The sequence below is a fragment of the Cygnus atratus genome, chromosome 2 (assembly GCF_013377495.2).
Source record: "Cygnus atratus isolate AKBS03 ecotype Queensland, Australia chromosome 2, CAtr_DNAZoo_HiC_assembly, whole genome shotgun sequence".
NCBI classification, from domain to species: Eukaryota; Metazoa; Chordata; class Aves; order Anseriformes; family Anatidae; genus Cygnus; species Cygnus atratus.
In genome coordinates, this window is record NC_066363.1 from 97,907,604 (window position 1) to 97,924,297 (window position 16,694).

Genomic DNA, 16,694 nt, shown 5'->3' on the forward strand with positions numbered 1-16,694 from the left:
AACACTATTCCTGCCTTCCCCAGATAAAAGTAACATCTGCCCATTTTGTTACAAACCCATGATTGTCACCTTATTTTATAGTGAGTTTTCATATGTTCCTTTAGCTGTGAGGAAGTTTCAAATTCCTTTTTGCAAGATTTGCAGCTGTGGATCCTACTGCCTGCCAATTCTTGACGATGTTCTTCCATGTGTATGGACAGCTGACTCTGTAAAGTAAATTCATCTCCACACTCTGAACAGATAAGATTCTGAAAGAGATAATAGAGACTGATTTTTAAAAAGATTCACAAACAGCTGTATGCATACACAAGCTTTGCTCAAGTAGATGCATGTATACTTCTGAGGACATTGGCAGCTGGAAGCAAGCAGCAATAAAAGTATACAAGCAAAAACGTTTAAGCCTCACAATATAAATCATGAGCGCTAATTGTTGCATACTTATGGTAATATTTATCTTTTAAGAAACTTAAAACACAAACTAAATTCTGAAATAGTTCATAAGACAGCAGCAACAAGCAGTTCAGTGTGGTCATCTCCACTGCCTATTTCCTTGGTTGGCTATTTGAAGATACACACAAAATACATTTATGCTCTACATAAACATTTTGGTTAGGAAGTGGTATTTCTTTTTACAAAATACCTTAACTGCAGATTCAGGTTTTTTACACTCTCACTAGTTAAAACGATACAGAGTACCACTTAACAGCAACAGTAAACCCACCATACTCAATACTAACTTACCTCAAGCTATCTACACAGATAAGAAGACAGAAATAAGTAGGCACACAATCTTTTTGACAGGTATCGCTTCAATCCATTAATTTTAAACACGTCACTTTCTAGTTAGTCATTTAGAGTGGAAATTATACTTGCAATGTTTAATGCAGTTTCTCTAAAATTTGGAGGAAGATTCAAAGTCAATTATTGTTGTAATGCAAACTAGAAGAGTAACAAGGACATGCAGTGCTATTTTAAAATGCTCTGACAACAAAATTGTTCCCCAAGTCTACAAAAAATTGAAAAAATCTGTAATATTGCCAATGTTTAATTGCCAGACAAAGATAAGTCCTTTAATGAAATTAAATACTACTTTAAAAATGACTTGTTTAATTTAACCTAGAGATCATGATTACTGGAATGAAGTTACAGTGTGGTCCAATAAATATTACTTTATTTTCCAGGACCTACTTTCAAGTCTGAACAAAAATACTCTTCAAAAGAAAGTTTATATAACAAATTCATTTCATGATGATCCTTTGGTACAAGTGGTAAAAAATTACCCAAAGAGAAGCTTATAAAGCATACTATACCAAGCTCATGGCCCCCCAAACAGTTTGTCAATCATTTCTCAGCATTTTTCAGACACATGCATCTATGTTATTAAGTTGCACATATCTTATTAAGCAATTTGCGCAAACAAAAGAATAATCTAAGAAAAGGTATTTGATACAAAAAGTCTATGTATTTTTGTTCAGTACAGTAAAGTTTGCAAGGACAAATAGGCAGAAGTAGTAAAGCAATAGTAAAGCAAGGACAATGTAAGGCAGAAGAAACAAAACTCAGCAATGCATCAAACCAAACAGTCTCTCCCTGGAATAGATAGTACCAAATTTATTTTTTTGCCCCTCAAGCAAACAAAAAAACACCACCACACACAGAACAAGTAATTGTGCAATGTTAACCTCACTGTGGTTAAACCCACCTTCCGACACTCAAAGAAAAAAAGGCAGTTCATACATTGCTAGGTAAGACTTAACATTCCAAAATTCAAAAACAATTTTATCCAACTTTATTCATCTAATTCTGCCTATATTAACTATCTTTATCTTATCACATCCAACAACATACATTTTTACTGAACGTTTCAGCTTTCTCAATACGTTAAGGTTTTCCTAGAGACCTCGTGTCCCGAAAAAGACATATTTGCAGTTTTAAAGTAATAAATTAACATTTTAAGTTTCAATTAAGATTTTGTCTCACCAGATCAAAAAATAACACTAGGTGCCACTGTCATTTAGAAGAAATAGACAATGCAAGAATACTCTACAAGGCTGGGCATATTTACACACGGCATTTTCTTTATGACTTAGAAGAAGAAAGCTACCTGGACGTGAAGAATTTCAAACAGAGGGTTTTCTGTGTGTATGTGTTTTTGTTTTGCTTCCTGTTACACCAGTTTATCACAAAAGAATCCATAAATCACCAAAGAATAGGATAAAAGCTAGTCTTTTGCAAGCTAGATTTCAATAGCCCAGAGAACTTCTTGAATGTCTCACAGGAGCAATCAATCACGAAATTCTGTATTTCAACACAGATATGCTTTCCCAAACCTAATTTGACAGTTTAAGAAGCTAATCGCACCAATTTCTTCTTACTTCTGCACTCACCTGTAGATAAAGCTGGTTGATGGAGCACAAAACAAGACTAAAGTTACCCAAACCTCAGCTTTGTACAGTAGCCTCCTCCACTGGTATGTTTGTTTCCCTAAGTGAGTACATACCTGCTCTGTTTTCAGACTTCCAACCTGTTTAACAGCAAGGGCAAGAAAGTGACAGCAAACAAGAGGTAGGAATGTACTCCACTGCTAATTTAACCTCTTACACTGCACATCTTGAAGACCTCCTGAATGACAGCCAGTACTGTGCTCAATAGCCTATGGTTCAAGTTCAAATTCCAGCTCTTCAATGATGAGGCCCTGAACGTTATCACCGGGAAAGTCATTCCTGCAATTCTCTGAATTAATTGCTGTGGTCATCTGTTTTATCACAGAATTGTACTGAATTACAAGAGTATATTAATTTGCAATTGAAAGTAACTGATATTTTTCTAAGTTTAATTTTTAAGCTGCAGTTTATTTTTTTTAATTGTGAGGCATCACACAATATACTCCCCTAACATCTGTGCCAAGTATCAAGATCAGAGTAGCTGAAGTGTAAAAATTAATACTAAAAATCACTTAGGCATCTTCCTTGATGCTCAATTTCCTTATTCTAATGCTTTTAGCAATCCAAAAATTTTCTTCAATAATCTCCCATTAAACTGTTTAGTACTACAGACAGATTAACACCCAACAAAATTGTACTGAAGTCTTCTCATTTTAACTCTGTTGTGTACATGACAAAATGGGAACTGATAACAAGATTGAAGAGGAACCATTCCCTATAGATAGTAATAGCATAAAGAAACAGCTTCATGATGCAAAAAATGGATTGTGAAAGAGTCTCAGCAGTAATTAAAATATACTAACACTAGCTCAACAAGGCTAAGTGCTACATCCTGCACTTGGGGAGCAACAACCCTGTGCAATGCTACAGGCTGGGAGAATAGTGACTGGAAAGCTGCCTGGCAGAAAGGGACCTGGGAATACTAGTGAATAGCCAGCTGAATATGAGCCAGCAGTGTGCTCAGGTGGTCAAGGCGGCCAACAGCATCCTGGCTCGTATCAGAAATAGCACGGCCAGCAGCACAAGGGAAGAGATTGTCCCTCCATACTCAGCTCTGGTGAGGCTGCACCTCAAATACTGTTTTCAGTTTTGGGCCCCTCACTACAAGAAGGACATCGAGGTGCTGAAGCACGTCCAGAGAAGGGTAACAAAGCTGGTGAAAGGTCTAGAGAACACGTCTTTTATGAAGAGCAGCTGAGGTTGTTTAGCCTGGAGAAAAGGAGGCTCAGGGGAAACCTTATCACACACTACAATTACCTTAAAATGAGGCTATAGCAAGGTGGGAATCGGTCTCTTTTCCCAAGCACCAAGTGATAAAACAAGAAGAAATGGCCTCAAGTTATGCCAGGGGAGGTTTAGGTTGGCTATTAGGCAAAATTCCTTCACTGAAAGGTTGTGAAGTATTGGAAAAGGCTACCCGGGGAAGTAGTTGAGTCACCATACCAAAAGGTCCTCCAAAAACACGTAGATGTAGAGCTTAAGGACATGGTTTAAGTGTGGACTAAGCAGTGCTAGGTTAAAGGTGGGACTAGATGATCTTAACGGTCTTTTCCAACTGGAATGGTTCTATGATACACACAGAAGTACACTAAGAGCAGGGATTATCTAAAATGACATCAACCATCAAAAAATCATCACACAGACTATTACATATGGGCTTATCACTGTACATAAAATCGCAGCAGTTGCTTCAAAGTAAAAAGTATTTGTAAATAACTAAAAGAGACAAGTTTTAGGTGGGAGTAGTTTTACTTAGAGTGCATTCATCAGCTAATAATCATTGACTGGGTATGACAATTATAGAACACATACAGATTCTCTCTGTTAAAGAGGACAGGATTGGAACACAAGTTTATATCCAATATGTTAATTTCTGCTACTATTTTTAAAATACTTTCCCCAATAGAAATTTTGTGCTTCTTCTAAATGAGACCATTTTTTCAATCTTCCAATCTAAAACATATCACTGAGGGATTAAGTACAACCAACATAACACATTCATCTTTTTCAAGCTTAACTTATGAGGTTTAATGAATTACCTCTTCTTTCTCATGCAGCATTATATGAGCTTTCAGACTTGCTACTCTGGAGAATTTCTTGTTGCACACAGGACACGTAGGATCTTCACCATTGTGAGTACATTTATGAAGTGTCAAGTTGAATTCAACATTAAATGACATCGGACACTGGTCACATCGGTGAGGCTGTTTGTTTAAACCACAAAAATAAAGACGAAATTCAAATCTTCCCAAAATTTTATATATACGATATAGATGACGTGTAACTATACAAATAAAAATTTAAAAAAATTAATTCAAGTCCCCACATATAATAATGATTCCTAATAACACCCGTCTTAAATATTTTCTCCAGCCCTCCCTTACTGGAAATGCTACTACTATATTTAAAGAGCATTTAGGGAAAGAAAGCAGGGGAACTAAAAGCGAGGAGTCAAAATACAGGCTGAGAAGAGTGAAGTTAGCAGGAAAAAGAATAAGCAAGAGACAAGTTTCGCTGCTTTAACTGAGATACTGAATTCTCCGTAAGCTCAATTAATTATTCAACCAGGAAAGAGCTTAGTTTATGCTAGAACTGACTGCTCTTTAGTTGCTATCTGCACAACTACTTGTCATTTTTAAAGAACACCTTTGCTTTTAGATACAAAACCTCTTATACAAGCATGGAATAAAATGATTTTAACAACATTAACTTCCATTTTTTATGTATCAACTTTAAAACACTGAAATTTGTGTAAATAGCTCTTTGGACACATGAATTAACATATGAAAGTTAAACATTTTCTAAACATTATCCATTCCATCTACAACTACAACTAGCTCAGTACTAGAACTTTTCAAATCACATGAAATAGTTTTAGCTTTGTGAAACAAAGCGAGGAACAGAAACTAAATAAAATGCTTCAAATTACATATGAAACCTGGGGCAAAAGGTTCATTCAAAAAGTCAACAGTCTTAAACATATCTGCATTTTTCTCATTCTTTCCCAAATTTGATTTGCAAGCAGCTGAAGTGATGAAATTAATCTATGGACTAGTAGATTACAAGCATACTAAACCAGGTAGCTTGACTTTATTCAAGACAGCTACTCAAGACTAGCTGGGCCTAGGTAATCAATATAATCATCATTTTCTTTTTATTGCTAATGTGTAGAAACAGTTTGGAAATTCAATTAAGAGGATGCCATACCTTTTCACATTAGAGTATTTTATAAATCAAATGAAACAGCTAAAAATAAAAATTACTGAACTTCAAACAATAACCTAACTAAATGGTATCAAAGCAAGGTCTTGTCTGAAAGGAAAGGTGAGGAAATGTCCAAGAAAAACTTCATAAAACTCCAAGGTTCCCAAGTAGTAATTGCGAGGGAGGTAACTAAAAACAAATGTTCTTTTTTGTATTAGCTTTACTTGTCAGTATATGAAAGTATCAATATACACTGGTGCTTTCTAAATTTAAATCTACTAAAACTCATACCTTGTCATTTTGCTCATGATCCCTCATATGGCGCTGGAACTGGGTCTCTTTTGGAAAAGACAGCAAACAGATTTCACACTTATGGAAGCTGGGTACTTGGTAGGGAAAATTACTGTTCTCTATTGTCGGGGTCAGCACACCATCTACAAAACAAGCATCAAGACGTTTTGTATGACATTCTGTACTTCATTCACTTATAATTTATTGTAAAAACAAGAGTTCTTTGAAGCAGAAGCTACTCTAATTCCTGTAAGTTTTTGACCCATATAAGATTCTAACTGCGCTGGATCTTGAAGATTACAAATTATTTCTTTCCATGCTTCATAAAGACCCTTCGATTTTGCAACAACATGAAATGCTGCCAAAGACAACAAGGTATACATAAGATACAGACCGAGGTTACTTTTAATAATATTACCTGTACTTAATACAACATTGTCAGCACCTCTAACTACCCAGGATTTCTTTCCTTTAACACAGATTTAGGAATCTTTTCTTTCTTCTACTTCTGGCAATGTTAAACCTTTATTAGTTACCTTTACAGTTGTAAAACCAACACCAATGTTTCAAATAGCTGAGAGAGATGCAATAAACTGCAAGTCAAACTGTGTACACATGCATTCAATGGAGAAAATGATTTTTTATAGACCCAGTCTAACCCTATATAGGTTTCTTGTTCTGAATGCCCACAGTCATATGACTTTTGATATACATGTTGAAAGCTTCAATATTCTCTCAGATTGCTGAAGTCAGTCTTGTTACTATTTTCCCTTTATCTTAAATATTTAATAGAAAAGGGAAATTCAAAAATCATAGGTTCCAAGACAAACAGATTTTACACTTGAAACCATACTGTGTGACTAAGAAATTATTTAAGGAAAACTTTAATGAAAGAAACTTGCAGGAGGGGTTAAAATATATAAGAGCCTTCAAAGCTGCATTAATAAAACAAAAAAGGTCTGTTGACTCATGCTGCAGAGTAAGAACACTAAAGAGAAAAAAACATAGAATTCTACTTCAAACACTGCCACAGCTCCAAGAGCATCAACAACAGAACGCAACAGGATGCAAAAAAAAAAGTTGATTTTATTATCTAGATATCCAATAAATTATGTTGCCCTTTACGAACGTCAGCACTTCCCTCCGTGTTTGTAAGAATTAGCCAAAGAAAGCAGAAACAAAACTAGGAGTTTACAGTATCCTGTTTACATTTCCTCTGAAGAAATTAAAGATTCAGCAACATAGAGTATATCTCCTCAGTACTATACCCACTTCAAAGTCCTCTATCATTCAATACATCACTTATAAGAAAAAAAGGAGTACCTTATGCCCTGACCACCTTTTCTTCCTACTATAATTCTCATACACAACCTTAAAAAGTTTGTAGTTAAGGAAGCTCCGGAAAATGTTTTAGGACAAGATAGCGTGGGTGAGAATGGCAACTGAAAACAGTATCCTGGAAAATCACGCTTCCCATTCCTGGGCCATCTGAGTCACGCCATTAACTTTTGCTCTGCAAAGCTTAGTTATGCATCGTTCTGTTATAGAGACAATTTCAGTATCATAAATGTTAAACGTGTGTAAGTTTAAACCTCCTGCATCTTTTAAAGAACTCTGCAGTAAATTCACAGCATATTTAGACACTATTAATAAAAGGTATCCTTTCCATCCCTGAAATGGCCGCAGCATTTCAAAAGCTGATAGGCACAGCATTAGTTACAAGACACTGTCACTTAAGCATTTTTGTGATAAATACGCCCAAGTAGAACAAAGGGCACAAAATGAGTTTCTGTACATACTGGCATGACTTAAAAAAAAAAAAGAGAGAAGAGAAAAATCTACTCCAATACTTAAACCACACAAACTTAACGCAAGGAGCTTTCCTCTTCCCTGGAAAAAGGAGTGATTGTTCAACCCCATGAAGGCTTGACCTCTCACTTTAAATTGACAACTGAAAAATGATCTAATCCATGACTCTTAAAAGGCTTTAAACTTTCTCCAAGAACCGAAGAGATTATTATCTTTAAACATTCACTCTTGAGATCAAAGAGACCAGACAACATACAAAAACAATGCTTAAGCGACTGAGCTAACACTAAAATAATCAAAGGTGCTAACTTGCCTACAATTTGAAACAGAGAAGCAACGTGCTCACTACTGTCTGAATAAGATTACCAGTTAGTTATTTTTCACATCAGTAATATTTATTAAATGTTGCTCCACTTTTATTAAAACATGTATCATATCTGCAAAAGCACAACACTGATTAAACTACAGGCTATGAATTTTCTTCTGGAATTCAGAAAGGACTTCAGTGGAAATATATGTTAATGAAAAATTAGTATCTTGCAACAGAATTTGAGTGGTAACTAAGTGTACGAAGTCATACCATCAGATGCACTGATACATGGGAAGAAAGTGTTCCAGCTTTTGTTTAAAAAGAAACTATCACCACAGAAAAGAGTAACAAACACAATCTTAAAATATTTCATAGCACAGAACAGGGAAAGAGCCTAAACTGTAGCAATTCACCAATTGAGCACATCACACACCATATCAAAATGTCAGAAGTTTCTCGAGACCTGCTCATGCTGGTCAAGCCCGAACTGCCTGAAAGCTTTTCTGCCCTCCTAAAGGTCCCCAGGCTCCACGAAGAGGAAGAGGGCACACATTTCACATTTACAAAATGCACTGCTTATGTCTGTTAGGTCTTGAGCATTTCTCTTTCAAAGCAAACCTCTGTAACACTTTGCAAAGCCAAATTTCACATTCTTTTGATCGCATCTTTCTTAGTTGGTGTCCCAAAGAGCGAAAGAAAGAATGCTGGGGAGTCAGGACTGGACTCTGGACTGCCTGGTCCGGCCTGAAGAAGGCTGCTTGGCAGACGACTCACTGCAGAAATGCATCTGCAAGCCTCAAGGAAAAGACACAGCAAATCAATTTAGGTTAGATCCAGAAATCTTCAAAGGCTCAACTACCGAAGATCAGCTGAAAAGTGCTCTAAGTAGTTATGAATAGAAAAACTGCCCAATTAAAAGACTCAAAAGAACTTTGAAAGTTCAACTGTTTCACTTATACTCAAAGGGTAGGATTGAGATCTAATGCAGATTAAAATTAAAACAAATTCAATTCTTCGTTATCACTACGTTTGAACCAGCTTAAGGAAAAGACGAAATTATTATAATCTTTTTTCACTTATATTCTCACTAAAGTACAGCCAAACCTGGGGTTTTGCTGAGAGCTTCACAGCTCCTTTTTATTAAAGATGCAGGAAGGGATTTTTTATTTCATTCTTCTAGTAATACGGAAAGTATTCAAAATAATATCCCTGCAGAAATCAAGGAACTAGATAACAGCAAGGACAAAACTGTCACGTGTTTAGAATGGGGAAGACAGAAGAACAGAAAAGACATTGTCAATAAAAAAAGCAACAAGCAAGTGAGATATATTGTAACTTTTCAGGCAGGCATCACAGACAAAGTATACCTTGGGCCTGTCTTCATTTAGATATAAAAATGAAGTAACAGCTTGACAGAACTTTTTGTTGAAAGAATTAATAAGCAGATGAAAACACTATTTACACTGATACCTCATTCACATAGCAAGCCAAAGTAATAACCTACATTACCATATTTCAGGGAAGTCAGCACTAAAACCCTGTTGTGTTATCACCATTCCTTATTTTAGGGGAGCAATGCTTTTAAATGTATCGGCTTGGGCCATGAAACAGGCCAAAGACTGAAAAATACTGAACCTATCTTAAAGGCCAATGTTTTGAAGACCCAAAAGCACAGAGATGAGGCTAACTAAAGAAGTCAGCAACAGGATATGCTTCCTATCCTTTCAAATGCACTGATCAATTTGCTCATTTAAAAACTCTTGGGGCATTCCCTGCTTACCAAAGAGAATACAAATACTGACACACGTGATAAAGTTTTTGATGGTCACAATTAACAACTCTATCATTAATACCCAATGTGGCGCCTAAGCTCTGTAAAGAGATAAACTCTAAGAAAAATGTAAATATTGGGTACACAGATTAAGCAATCTGTCTGTTCTTAGATATACTCGGTCCAGATGGAAACACAAGTCCACTGCCTGTTAACAAGGATAACAGAATGCTACTCAAGTCAACAACAGAAATAAAAGTTTGAGGTTTTATTTAGATTAGAAATCAACTTATTAACCATATACCCCCAACAAAATCACACAAAAATATGCACTCGAGAAGCTATTTATTGACATAAACATAAACAAAAAGTGAATGTCAGACCAACCAGTGCCCTGCAAGACAAGTGATTCTTCCATGTCTGCACACTACAACAAATGATAATCCTTACTGAGCAGCTGCAAAGTTCAAATCACTGCCATTTATTAATATTAACTGCATGGAAACAGTGCAAAAGGTACTGGTTTTATTTTGTTCTGTTGCGATTTGAATGTTTGTCCAGTTGCAACCTAAATCAACCCCATTACATCACATCTTGAGTGACAGTCATATATCGATACAATTAAACTAAAAAAGCAGCGGGCAGTTCCTTATGCTCTATGAAAGATCTTGTCTGTATTCTTGTAGTTTGTAGTGCAAAAGTTGAAAAGCATCAAAGATAACAACATTTTAGTTTAAAGATGGACTACTCAAACCCTCTTAATTTTACAGCCTTCAAGTTTGTTTGCAGTGTCCCGTCCCTCGCAGCGTACCAGCCATCAAGGTTTGGGTCAACTCCACTGGATTTCTACGCTGCTGCCTTCTGAAAAGTCCACCTCGGGGGCTGAGTCAGCAAGCAGGTGCTCTCTGCTCCAAGGCCTGGTAACATCTCAGCGTGGAAGGGGAAAGACAGAACGAGAGTTTTCCCTGACATTTCTTCCTTACGTAAGCAGCCCCGTGGCAGTCAGCAGTTCTCCATGCAAGGCGCAGATGGGTGCACTCAGCTGCAAGCACGGCACAGTCTCGGTAGATCTCATGCAGCCTGCTGGCATCAGACCGAGAGGACAATCCAACACGACTCATGCTCACGGAATTCACCTATGAAAACCTGCCACTGAATCTATGTGGCAGTTGACAAGCGTAGGGACGCAAGGACCCAAGCCTATCGAAATCTATACACTATTTTTGAGTATTAAAAAGCAGTAGAACAAGAGAACAAAACGGGGATGGCAAAATTGTCTCCTCATACTATGCTAAAAATCATGGTGATGAATAACAATGTATGAATCATTAAACACCTAGTTCTGTAACCACAACAGAATCAGATTTCTTTAAACCTAACTCAGCACTTTTTAAAACAAAAAACAGTACACTCACTCCTCATAACTTCTGACGGGAGGAGCAAGGGGGAAGACTCAACTCCCAGTCCATGCGTCAGACCAAAATACAGAGATGAATTAAGATTTGCTAATATTAAAAAAAGTAGTTTTTGCTATTTTTTGGTCAATTCTCAATCTCAAATTTCAAGTAGCACCAGTAAAGACACCGAGCTTCCAGAAGCACACTGTGAGATGGATGTCCAGACACCAAGCGGCAGCATTTGCCAACACACAAGCAGCTGTGCTCCTTTCTGGACCACAGGTGAATCCTGAAGTTGCACGGCCACACTGATGCCCAGCGGGCAGCAGAGAAGTCTGACGGGATCCATCCTCTTTGGTTAGAAGCAAAGTAGATTGGACTGGGTCTGGCTGGGCTGGAGTTACTTTTCTTCATAGCAGCTTGTACAGTGCCGGGTTTTATTTTAGACTGGTGACAAACCAGTGCTGATAACATGTCAGTGCTTCCATTAGTACTGGCCGCTGCTTCTACAGCGTGAGGGCCGCTCGCTTCTCACCCTGCCCCAACAGTGAGCAGGCTGGGGTGGGCAAGAGGAGAGGGGACAGCTGCTGGGAATTAACCAAAGGGATGCTCCCTGCCATCCGACATCACACCCAGCAACAGACACTCAGGGCAGTCCCTCCAAGGGAGCTGAGCATCAGTCTGCTCATGGGGTGCAATGAATGATTGCCTTTGCACAGCTTTTTTTCCTCGATTTATTGAGCTATCTGTATCTCAAGCCACAAGTTTTTCTCACTTTTGTTCTTCCAATTCTATTCCGCAGTGAAGTGAGGGAAATGAGTGAGTTTTTGGTGGCTAGGATGAACTCACAATGTGACCCACGTCCCACATCACCCTAATCTACAGATAATTGAAAATTGGCATTTCCTTAACCAAATCTAATAGCTGCATGAGACATTAAGGTAGAATATTGCTACATTTATTGCTTAATATTCTAAAACAGGAATTACACTTTTTGACAGCTGCACATTTAACACCAAGCTACCGCTTTTCAGACGTTTGCTTTTGCATTATTTGGACCTTGACCCTCACCAATGTCTAGGTACTATATCGTTAATAAAAATTTAAGAATGAACTAAAAAATTTGCTAGATGATCTTCCCTATCTCTGACAGGGAACACTGCCCACTTACAGAAGAAAAACTCAAAAAGAAGGAGATACGAGATGTCTCAAACAGAAATCTAAATGTATTTGGAAACAATGCTTAGGAATGAATGAGGTATGAAGGTATGAGTGTGACCACAATAGGAAACAAAATAATGAGGACCTGCAATTGGCAGAAAAGTTTGAGAAGGACAGAACAAGAACTGAAGTTATCACACAGCCAGAACATAAACACCAGTTATTTAACTGCTTAGCTTACTGGGGAAAAGGTACTGATTTATTTTAAGCCTAGTGAGGAACGACTGTGGAATTAAAGAACACCAATGTAATCTAAAGCTCTCTTCTTCCAGCAGGAACCCAACGCAGCCCTCACACATAAACTTACATCTGGTTGTTGCTGTGTAACACTGAGATGACAGAACAAAATTATCACTATTAAAGCCTAAAGATTCTCTTTTCTACAGCAAACATTTGAGCAGGTGGCCCCCCTGTATGTTTTAACAAGGAATTACCTTTATCTATCATACTTAAAAGATTTAGCCCACATCGCAGAGGTGATACCACAAACCCCTCATTCTTGCCTGCACAACATCACTCACCTAGTGTTTTACTTGTCAGTCAGAGGTCAACACATAAAACCCTAGTGCACAACTACTAAAGTAATCAACGTAAGTCTTCTCTGGATTGATACTAACTGGCATGTTCAAGTGGCATTTCACTTCAATCATACAACATTGGAAAGTAAAGCCACAAGACCGCCTCTTCCTTAATTCATTATATTCACACCCTAAATCAAGCTAGAGAACTGACAGGTAGTAGAAAAAAATACAGCCAGCTCTGCATAGGCAGACTTAAAGCTACACTGCTTTCTTTATGGTTCTTAACTTTGTGTATTTACCACTCTTCATCTGTGAATTTTGTTACAATTTATGCCGTGTGAAGGCACAAAATACACAGTTCAAACCCGTGTAAAAGTAGTCTTCGCATTTAAATAAAGGACATACATACACTCCAGGCTTAAAAGTTGTTTGAGTACATCCTGCTTATATTGCACCTTGCTGAAAATTTACAACCTAAAAATCAGACAGTCCAAACACTGTAATGGGAGTTACACCGCAGCCACACTGGAAACTCTGAGGGCACATGTGAGTAATTGTCTCATAACTTTCTTCTCAGGTTAGAGGCTGTCACCAGAACCTGTACAGAGGTGTTACTAGTGTGCTAACACCCATTACACGTGAAGTGCTGCTTGTCCTTTCTTCAAAAAGATCTCCATGGAGGAGCATCATTTTTTCTAACATATTATTCTTGCTTCACGTACACTCAAGGTCTCATCCTGAAATTTTCAGGACAAAAGCCAACGTCTTGCTATATTAGGATTTGCCATACAACCACTATTAAGCAGCCAGAGTAGGAACGAATCAAGGAGTGGCAAAATCTCAAATCACAGCAGATTAGCTCATGAAGCTTCCTGGGAATCACATTCCATGTCCACTCACCTCAAAGGAGAGGTCAATTCGAAAAGTTTGATCAAGTTAAAAATAAAAACTAAGAACAATAATAAAAAATTACAAAAAATTATAAATTATATATATTATATATATAAAAATTATAAAAAAATTAAAAAAAATTAGGAAAGCATTACTAATTCAAAAAAAAAAAGTTGTTTTAGAATAGCGGCCACTGAGGTCAAGATATTGTTTTGACAAATTCTGCCTAAAGTTCAGATTCATACCTAACATTTTGTTTTCATAGAACAAAGAACATGCCTGGTGTTTGACACATGTGGTAGTCAAAGAAGTCTGAGGAAGCTGCACAACAAAGCGTTACTGATTCACCTTCATTTCCTTCCAAACAGAGCTGTATTGCCATAAATATACAGACTGTCTAACCACCGAGAGCAACACTTCTCCATGGAAGAGATGAGCATACCAGGGCTATAAGAATTTGGGGAGGGGGGGGAGCGCTGACAGAGAACAAAGCCTAGACATGTACAGTCTGCTAAGCAAAAGATATGCAATGTCTTTTTGTAAACAGTTGTTTTCCAACTGAATTCCTCCCCCCCCGCCCCGAACTCGAAGACTGTAGGATTCACAACCAGTTTTCCAGGTCTGTCAGCATGCACCTGAATGGGACAAAGAGCCAAATGTCCTGGGAGCACAGCTTCTCTAGATCCAAGCTGCCTTGTTCTGCTAGAGCTTCTTCATTCATGACTTTTATTCAGCCACACAGAAATATAGGAAAAAAAAAAAAACCACGATGCTTGACAACACTAATTTTGCTGTTGTCTCAGACTTCTGAGATCTCTAGGGCCAGAGGCTCCAGCACCCACAATATTTGCCTGTGCGGGGCAGAGTCCTCACAACTACGGGCCGCACGAGCCTCTGAATCCCTGCAGCAGCCCTAGACCCTGTAATTCTAAACTGCTCTTGGCAAATTACCCCATAAAGCAATTTCATTAATAAATTAGAAAGTTGTGTTTTTTTTAAAATATGGAAATTACAAAATACAATTGAACTAGTAATCAGCTGACAGTAATCTCTTTCAGCCGTACGTTTTCTATATAGGAAGGGTCTAAGATCAAGGTCCGACTACAAGCAGAATGGATACAGCCACCAGGCTCTTGTTCTTGGACAGCTTGTCTCAGCCTTTTCCCATTCATAGCCCCATGCCATCGTTACAGGGCTTACAAACACACCATACATGTATAACCTTGCAAGAACTACTACAGAATTAAGTAGACAATCTAGTCAAAATGAACGTAAAGAGATCTCAACTTCCAAAACTTGTAGAAGCCAAAGCTCTTCAGGTCCTTCTTTATATTTGGCACTAAAAAGCTGACATCAACTGCTCCAAGGAACAAAAATAGTATCTTCTGACAGGAACCTGTGGCCCATTTGGTTTTCCATACAGGAGGAAATGTTTTAAAAGACATCAGTCATGTAACAGTGCAGCATTTTATTTTTGCCTGCCAGCACATTTTAATTCCACAAAAAGTACTTCAGACAGAAGGCTCACCTACACATTCCTTTTGAAGAGCCAGAGCTCATCTGTGAGCACTCAGAAAGCCAGACATTTAAAGTGTATGCTGCAAGTATTAATTAGCTGGCTTTTTGTGACTGAAATAACCATGGTATTTATGTTTTATGAAATCTCTCCCCTTCCTATCTGAAAAAATAGGCCCACGTGGTTGTGCAGAAAATCACTGAAGGGGGTCTTGTATCTATGATCACTTTTGCAGTTTATGGGCCTTGCTTGGGGGCTGTTAATGGATCCCCAGTAACATCAGCAGGGCTGAACTACATAAAAGACCCACAAAACCGTCAGAAAACCGCTGTCAAAACCCCCAAGCCACCACAAGCAATCCTGCCCGGGAGTATTTCTCAGATCCTCACAGCGACAAAAAAAAAAAAACAAAACGCGAGGCACAAGAACAACAACAAAAAAAAGGCGGTGCGGGACGAACCGGGAGCTCCCCGCGAGCGGGCAGGCGCTCTTACCCTACTCACAAACAGCATTTTTAAAACCGTGGGTGGGATAATAATAATGAAAATAAGTAAATAAATAAGTAGGAAAGAAAGCGGGGAAGTTTCAGCCGCCTCGTTCCGTGAGAGAAGTCGGGTGGGGGGGGAAGGGGCAGGCGAGGCCGCCGGCCCGGCCCTCCCTCCTGCCCTCAGCCCTTCCCTCGCTCCTTCCCTCGCTCCTTCCTTCCCCGGGCCCTTGCCCCCCTCAGCCCTTCCCTCAGCGCCTGGTCCCTCCCCGCCGCCACCCGCTCCCCCGCGCGGTGCCCAGCGCCGCCGCCGCTCCTCAGGGCCGGGCCCTGCTCCCTCCCTCCCGCTCCCTCCCCCCCATATCCGGGGACTATATTCGCACCCCGCGGAGCTCCCTTCTCTCCTTCCTTCCTTCCCCGCCGGGGCCCCGGCCGCGCAGTTTACCTGCCTCGCTGCCGGCCTTGCCGCTCTCCCCGCCGGGCCCCGGAGGCCGCCCCCTCGGCATGGCTGCCCCCTCCTCCTCCTCCTGCTCCCTCCCCCCTCCCCCCCCGGCGCGCACGCACACACGCACGCACGCGCGCGACGCGGCCGTTGGCGGAGGGTGGTGCGGGGCGGGGAGGGAAGGGAAAGCAACCGGCGCTGTGCGGGGAGCGCGGCGCATGCGCTGAGTGCTCTGTGGGGGGGGGGGTGAGGTGCTGAGGGGAGGTGGGGCATGCGCAGTGGCGCAGAGCTGAAATTCCTATTTGTTTTAATACTACTCAATCTTTTACCCAAATGTCGACCCAAAACTCACTTTTCCCCTGAGCCATGTGGCTCCTATTTAGTTGCTCAGCT

The 16,694-nt window shown here is 39.3% G+C and overlaps 1 protein-coding gene across 1 annotated transcript in view; it reads right to left on the reverse strand.

Annotated features, from left to right (window-relative positions):
* ZNF236 (zinc finger protein 236) overlaps positions 1-16,406 on the reverse strand; it is a 72,838-nt gene extending 56,432 nt beyond the window's left edge. The window contains exons 1-4 of the mRNA XM_035550667.1: positions 16,305-16,406; positions 5,940-6,082; positions 4,484-4,648; positions 70-248 (exon numbers count right to left, since the gene is read on the reverse strand). Coding sequence (XP_035406560.1) covers positions 70-248; positions 4,484-4,648; positions 5,940-6,082; positions 16,305-16,365 — 548 coding nt within the window. The 5' untranslated portion in view covers positions 16,366-16,406. The remainder of the gene's footprint in view (positions 1-69; positions 249-4,483; positions 4,649-5,939; positions 6,083-16,304) is intronic.
* Between the last annotated feature and the right edge of the window lie 288 nt (positions 16,407-16,694).